General features: G+C 36.8%; 1 protein-coding gene across 1 annotated transcript; it reads left to right on the top strand.

Moving 5' to 3' along the window:
* Window positions 310-4,974, top strand: LOC109225713 (ABC transporter I family member 6, chloroplastic-like). The gene is made up of 6 exons (XM_019390478.1): window positions 310-766; window positions 1,825-1,875; window positions 2,269-2,490; window positions 2,618-2,740; window positions 3,596-3,772; window positions 4,383-4,974. The coding sequence occupies exons 1-6, from the start codon at window positions 464-466 to the stop codon at window positions 4,467-4,469; spliced, it is 963 nt and encodes a 320-aa protein (XP_019246023.1). The 5' UTR covers window positions 310-463; the 3' UTR covers window positions 4,470-4,974.

Below are 8,224 nucleotides of genomic sequence, written 5' to 3'. Positions count from 1 at the left end.
AGTTATATTAGGAGTCTATCGCGTTAAATGATTCACTTACCGTTTTTAAACAGCCGAAGATCTTTTTTTCCGCAAATTCCGTTACTGTATTCACGAATACAGCTTGCGAATACAATCGAATACATTCTCTGCTTAGCTGGACTCCCTTGTTTTTCGCCGAATTTTGCTAAATATATCGAATACAGTCTATAACAATTGAAAACATAGCTATAAAAGTAATTTAGTAAATAATAATTATAACAAGCTAATAATCACTGAAAGTCCAATGTTCCGCGGCGCTCTCCCAAAAATATCGGTAAAACATAGCCCAATCGCAAAAGACCCCAAAAATTACACTGGCACCGCCCAATGTACTCTGGCTTTATTTTTATTGTTTTTTATTTCCTTTTTTTCCCCTTAATAAAGCGTGCTTGATTTCCATCAGAAGTCATTAAATTTATTCCAATTTGTCAAACTTCTTCCGATGGCCGTTTTCAGTCCGAGCTGTTCTTCAACTTCCCCACTCCTCTCCTTCAAATCCTCGCCGTCAAATTCGCCGTTACCCAACGTCTCTTTCTTCCCTTCTAATCGCCGTAGTTTTTTCCGAATTCGGTCCTCTCTCAGAGTGAAAGCAGCCGTCAGCGTCGAGTTTCCGTCGTCTTCCGCCACCGACCGCGGGGATGACTCGCCAAAGATTTTGCTTGAAGTGAAGGATCTCTCCGCCGTCATAAAGGAGTCAAAGCAGCAAATTCTCAAAGGCGTTAACCTCACTGTCCGCCAAGGCGAGGTATTCAAATTCAATGTATACAAGTTAGCTGTATTTGATAATTCTACCTAAGTTATTAGCTATACTTGCCTGTGCTTGATTAGGTATTCATTTAGCTGTGCTTGATTATTCGACTGATTAGCTATATTTGAAAATTTACCAAAGTATTGGCTATATAGGATAAACTTATAGAAGTTTTTTTTAGTTATGTGTGAAAATTTACCAAAGTATTGGTAGTTCTATGGCAGTATTAGCTATATTTGATGGTTCGTTTAGCTGTGATTGATCTGTTAGCTATATTTAATTCTATCAAAGTATTTTCTATATTTGATAAATTGACCGAAGTGTTTTTAGCTACAAGTGGTTAATATACCGAGTTTTTAGCAATATTTGGTAATTCTACCCCAGTTTTATCTATATTTGATAATGTTTCGGAAGCTTTTAGCTATATTTGACAGTTCTACCAAAGTTTTTAGCTATATTTGATAGTTCTACCGAAGTCTCTAGCTATATGTGAAAAATTTACTGAAGTTATTTGTTATTTGACAATTCTACTAAGGTTTTTCAAGCATTTTTGATAATTTTACATTAGTTTTTAGCTTTACTTGATAATTCTACCGAGGGCTTTAGTTATACTTGATAATTTAACCGAAGTTATTAAGTATTTAGGTGTTTTGGATTAATTGGAATATAGTTTTGTGTTTTAGTTGCTAATTTAATTTAGTGATTTATGTTGGTCTTTTTGGGAACCTGGAAAGTTGGGAGAAAATTTGTGTGTAGCTACTTTGAGAAATTGGTAGTCACTGCATAAATGGTTAAGTGAAGAGATTAATAACATTTTTCTTCTTTTTCTTATTCAATTTGGTACCTTTTTTGTATTTGGAGAAATTAATAGTAATTGGATATTTGGTTAAACAAAGGAGATTAACCGACAATTTTGCTTCTTCTTATTCAATTTTGTTTTGCTTATTAATTTTCATTATTTTTCAACAGGATGTAGCCTTAGCCAATCCTTTTGGCACAACCATAGGTAGATTAGACTTTTCCAGGTTCTGATTTTGCTTATCATATTGAAATAGGTACATGCTGTAATGGGTAAGAATGGTTCTGGAAAGAGCACTTTTGCCAAGGTGAGTGATTTTCTCTTGCTTTTCCAAGTTTTGATGATTATGCTTTTAGACTTTACTGACCTAGTTCTTTACACTTTGGAATAGTAGAATTGAGTATTTATAATTGATCTTGGTCCTTGGATAATATTATTTGTGCATAAATCTTTTCCTAGGATATTCTATGTTTCTTCCTCTTCCTTATATTTAATAACTAAAGATAAAAAAAAAATTTTCTCTTGAATGATCTATTCGGTTGACCCTAGCATTATCTCGTTCTATTGAATTGGATTTTAGTTTTAAGATTACTTAGTTTTACTCCATGTCTCATTGCAAAAGTTCTTGAAGTCATAATTACTATTTGAAATGAAGTGTTGTTCCTTGATCAAAGGTTTGGTATTGATTGAACTGTGATAGGTTCTTGTCGGGCATCCAGATTACGAAATTACGGGAGGTAGTGTGTCATTTAAAGGTGAGAATCTAATTGAAATGGAACCCGAGGAAAGATCTCTTGCCGGTCTTTTTATGAGCTTCCAGTCCCCAGTTGCCATACCTGGAGTTAGCAATATTGACTTTCTTAACATGGCATATAATGCTCAAAGGAGGAAACTTGGACTGCCAGAGTTGGGACCAATCGAGGTATCTACTCGCGACCTTCATGTTGTATAAATACTAGCGCACACCATAAGAATTTTACATATTCTTGTTTCCCAAGTAGAAGAGGCAGATCAGTAAACTTCTATTCTTGGATTATTCTCATGTGTAGTTTTATGGGTACATTGCGCCGAAGCTTGAACTTGTCAACATGAAGATAGACTTCTTGAATAGAAATGTAAATGAAGGATTCAGTGGTGGAGAAAGGAAGCGCAATGAGATTCTGCAACTAGCGGTATTGCATGTTCCATATCTTTCTTTTCCCATCATAACTACGACATCCATGTTTTTTATATGTGGTTGTTGTTTAGTGCGTATATAATATGACCGAGAGTCTATTTAGCCAATTTTTGGTAACTATATGATTATGACTTGGTTCTTTTTTTTTTTTTTTTTTTTTGATGAAGTATGATTATGACTTAGTTCTTTAATGTACTTTTGTAGTTTCTCTTCACTGTTTAGATTAGATTGTTGAAGTTATAAAACTTTGTTATTGGATTGTATATTGATGGAACATATAGTTTCTGTTCTTTACTATAATATGCATCTGGCCAAGGTGACTTAATAAAATTGGTGGCCTAAAGAAATTTTTTAATTGAAGCCTTCAATAGAACTTATATAAGATACACACGAAAAAGTTATTTTTCTCTTTTTCCCGTACTTTTTATTTATAATGTAGTATTCGTACAAGTCATAAAGTCTTTAGATTCATATAATAATATTATTATTTATATTGGTAACAATTTATTCAAGTTAATAAGATGTTAGTCATATATTTGCAATACATTACATTGGATCTTATTGTGAAAACCTTTATTTCCTAATATGATTTTAGTTAGTTTAAATTGAAGTTTTAAAACATTTCTACTGTTAAAAAGCAGGTAGTTTCTTTATTTTTTATAAAGATTTTGTACTTTTTTCTTCAAACTTCAAACTTCAAATTATCTAGGCGAAAATAAAATCACAAAATTTACTATTAAAAATTTTTGGGTGCCCTCAAACAAAGGTTTTACTAACCTCTCCTTGAGCCACCCGTGCACTTGACAGAAAGTAATTGTTGAAGCTTTCTAACGTTTCTTGGTTGATACAGGTTCTTGGGGCCGACTTGGCAATATTGGATGAGATTGATTCTGGTTTAGATGTTGATGCACTTCGAGACGTAGCAAAGGCAGTAAATGGACTTCTGTCGCCAAAGAATTCGGTGTTGATGATTACTCATTACTTACGATTATTAGAGTTTATCAAGCCAAACTATATCCATATCATGGTAAGCAAGTGGCAACTGAATTATGTAAAACAACATAGAAACAGGTTGACCACTAGATTTAGTTTGTGATAAGATGTAAATCAGTAAAAGTAGAAGAGAGTTGATGCCATCATTACGAAACCACAAACTGTTTTCCTTTCCACTTAAGAGTCTCTAAAGGCAAGTAAAACTGTTCCAGAGATATAATAATATTTTGCCAAATAGAATTGGTTTTTTATGTGATCTGCATTCTCTATTCTCAGTAATTTAGGTTGCATCAAAACTACACCGAGGACCTTGCAGCATATATGATAAGTACTAATCTGTTATGTATTATAGCTTAGCTGCAAAAGATGATTTTCCGTAATCTGCTTTAATTTAGTGTTGGTATGGTTCTGATGGTACTCATGGTAAAATAATATATTTGGATTGTCTAGAGTCTCTATTTCTTGCTTGATCGAGGTTTGCCTTTTGTCAGCTTTGTGTTTCGGCCTTGTCACTACTAAATAGTAAATGGTGCCCAAGTGTATCGAGTCTCTTTAATGATAAGTTGTTATGTTATACATGTTTTTTTACTCTTCCTTTTCATTAGTTTAGTTATCACTAGGTAATTTGTCATTTCCCTTTCCAGGAGAATGGGAGAATTGTGAAGACCGGAGACATATCAATAGCTAAAGTTCTGGAGAAAGAAGGCTACAAAGCAATTTCTGGCGCATAGGGGCTGCCATGAAGGAAGGCCCTTGACAATGATGAATTTTCCAGCTTTTCGTGTCAGCTACCATAGCAAATTTTGCTACTGCTCCCTTTGTCCATGGAGCCAGATTTGGCACTTAACTTATTTGAGACAGTGACAATGAGTGATCTTCCACTTTGCTCGTCAAATCACTCTGAAGATGTCAATACTCGAGATGTAAGAGTAAGAATAAGCCATGTCCCCTGGTGTCGGCGAAAAGGGAAGTTGGACGCCATGGGATTGAGTCATAAACTTCTTGTATTTTGTTCCTACTCCAGTATCTTTTTAGTTCTTTTTGTTTTCTTTTATGGGTGGGCGATTGATATGTCATAGATTAGTCTATGCATCTCTTTAAAATGAGCCTGATGTTCTAATTTATGTATTTTTAGAAGAGCATCAATGCTGTGGACGACTTTTTACCTCTTAATTCAATTAGGGACAATTGTTTTCTTGGTCCCGCAGTTATTAAAAAAGTTCTTATTTGCTTCTATGATATGCGTTAATCAGAAAGCATAAATGTTTTTGGTCTCTATTGCCACGTTTCTTAAATTTATTAATCCTATAACGTAAAGTAAGCGCACTGAGTTAACTTTATTAAATGCAATGCAATATGATGTAGTTTAATAATTATAGCTCGTTGATTTATTTGTTGGTGGAGGAACCTAAAGCACACTATTTTATTAGGGAAAATGATATCGTATAGCTTGTTGCTTTATTTGTGACATCAGAATTAGCAAAAGCTATTAACTTTCTTTCCTTGGCTCATTACCCTGTGTCCCTCCTCAAAGTTCTATAAGGTCGGGGGTTATTTGGGTGAAGTGGCAATTCGGCCTAACCAAGGAATTCGTTTTACTATTACTGCTGTGAAGTTCACAAAAGCTTAGTTAATAAAGGGATAAATCTGAACATGTATTTGAATGTGCTCTAAGTATTTGAATGTGCTCAATTCAATGATGCAACAACATTGCTCATACTAAGAACTATCGTGGTCGAGCTGCAAGCCTTATTGCTTCTAGCTAGTTCAGTGGATAAGATGGCTGCGCTCCAGCTCACTCAAGAATGGGACGGCAGTGGTCCGCCTGTCTGAGCTCCTTCCCATGCTAAGAGCCTTTCTAAACTCTTGAACTCTCTAATCTTGAACCTGAAAGAAAAGGCAGTAGCGGTAATTTATGCTTTCTTGGGCAAGAAATACCAAAGTCTCATAGCCAGGGGCAGAGCTAGGATCGAAAGGATATTCATCCGAACTCCTTTGACTGAAAAATTACAATGTGTATACAAGGTTAAATATTCTTTTTAGAGTGAATAGCTTAAAACCACCCTAGACTTGTACGAGTTTCATACCTAAACTATTGCTGTAACGACCCGACCGGTCGTTTTGCATTTTTTGAACCCCGTTCCCTTAAATAAGACTTCCCGCACTTGCTTATGCTAATTTATGACTTGCGGGGATGGGTGGTTCGGAAGTTAGAAGAGTTTTGAGCAAGAATAAGTCTAGTTGCTTCTTTAAGTTTCTTTAAAAAGGCCAAGTTTGACTTCGGTCAACATTTTGGGAAAACGGACCCAGAATCGTGATTTGACAATTTCTGAGGGTCTGTGGGAAAATATGGGACCTAGGCGTATGCCCAGAATCGAATTCCGAGGTCCCTAGCCCGAGTAATGAATTTTTATGTGAAATTGTTAAGTTAAAGTTTCAAAGGTCTAAATAAACTAAGAAATCATTGTTTTCCTAGGTATCGTGTTTGGATCTCGATTCCGAAACTTGGTACAAGTCCGAAATATCAGCTAAGACTTACCCGTAAAATTTGGTGTCAATCCGAGTAGTTTAAGGGCGTTTTGACCCGTTGGAGGAGAATTAAGAACTTGAAGTTCAATGATTTGATTCATTTGGTTTTGGGGTTGATTCCCCGATTTAGCGTTGTTTTGAGTGTTTCTATGGTCCATAATATTTCTATGGTCCGCCTCGTGATTTCAGACTTGTTGGTATGTTCGGGCGGGGCACGGGAGCCTCGAACGTCAAACGAGCGAGGCTCGAGTGAAGTTAGAATTTGGAAAATGACTGAAGCTTACTGCTTCTGTCATAACCGCATCTGCGGTTCTTGGACCGCAGATGCGGTCAATAGTTCGCAGAAGCGGAGAAGGGGCAGGCCAGGGGAAATCGCAAAAGCGGCCCAGGGACTGCAGAAGCGATTCCGCCTATGCGGCCCCCAGACCGCAGAAGCGGTCGAGCCCCAAATCCCAAAAGCCGCAGAAGCGGCCAAATTCCGCAGAAGCGGATTTCGCAGAAGCGGAACTACTTCCGCGGATGCGAAAATGACTGGGGGCAGAAGGGTTCATTAATACGAACCCAAACTCATTTCCTCCACATTACTCTCAACACTTAGGCGATTTTGGTGATTCCAAAGAGGAGGTTTCAACATAACATTGCAAGGTAAGTAATCCCCACTCATTTTTGGTTCAAATACATAAACATTAGGTAGATTTAACACTAAAAATTAGGTAAAATCAAGGGATTTGAGCTAGACCTAGGGTTTAATGAAAACTAAAGTTTTATCACATAATTTGCCGTGTAGTGAACTAGAAATCATATATTTGTGATCATTAGGTGATAGAGAACAACTTCCTTCGAAAAAAAAAAAAATCTCGGAGTCCGGGCACGTGGGCCCGGGGTCGGAATTTAGGAAACTTGTGTAAATGGTTAGGAAATTGCTTAAATAGCTAGAATTCAACCTTGTAAGCCTTTATTTACTAGTTCTTACTTCGTTTGATTAGTTTGGGATTGTCCGGCTTCGAATTAAGGACTTGGGCTCGTTCTTGGACATTGGAAGTGCACTTTGGAGCGAGGTGAGTCTCCTTTCTAACCTCGTAAGAGAGAATTGTCCCCATAGGATTATCAATGAGTAATAGTTGTTAAATGCGGGGGCTACGTACGTACTAGGTGACGAGAGTCCGTGCGTAGCTACTATAATGATAATTGTTCGGGTAGTTTAGGACCCACGTCATGTCTAATTGGGAAATATCTCTTATTTTAAATTGCCAATATGATCATTTTGATTTGCTAGAGACTTGAGGAAATGAGAGGTGGACGTATGAGTTTGTTGAGCCTTGGTAGGAATTCCCTTGTATGTAATTGAGCCTTATGTGTTTTTCTTGATATTTTCTTGAAGATTATGGATCGGGCCGATCGCCTCGGTGATAATAGATGCATCTATGGTTCGTGCCGCTCGACCCTCGGCAGTGCACAATTTATTTTTCTATTGGAGCGGGCCGTCGACCTCGGCATGATTGTGCATGATTTGTATGCTTACAGTTAGATATGACGTGATCACTTGTTTAATATGAAAAAGGGAAAACCGGTGGTTTAATTATGTCAAGAACGTGAATAAGACTCTTCTCTTAAACTTGTGTTATTAGAAATTCTTCATGTTGTATAATCTCACTTTATTATTATATTATCTTGACCTTAGTAAGTATCAAGTCGACCTCTCGTCTCTACTTCTTCGAGATTAGACGGGATACTTACTGAGTACATGTGGTTTATGTACTCATACTACGCTTCTGTACTTAAATGTACAGGATTTGAGGCAGGTGGATCTAGACATCATCCTGGTGCGCATCAGTGAGCACGCTTGGGGACTTCTACGGTGAGCTGCTTCTCTTTCATGCCGATCCGCAGCCGAAGAAGTCCTTTCTTGTACTTTTTGTTTCTGTCTATTTTGATTCAGACAGTAGGATAGTGTATT

The sequence above is a fragment of the Nicotiana attenuata genome, chromosome 5 (assembly GCF_001879085.1).
Source record: "Nicotiana attenuata strain UT chromosome 5, NIATTr2, whole genome shotgun sequence".
Lineage (NCBI taxonomy): Eukaryota > Viridiplantae > Streptophyta > Magnoliopsida > Solanales > Solanaceae > Nicotiana > Nicotiana attenuata.
The sequence above is the reverse complement of the archived record's forward strand: the minus strand, read 5'-3'. Positions and strand labels throughout refer to the sequence as shown.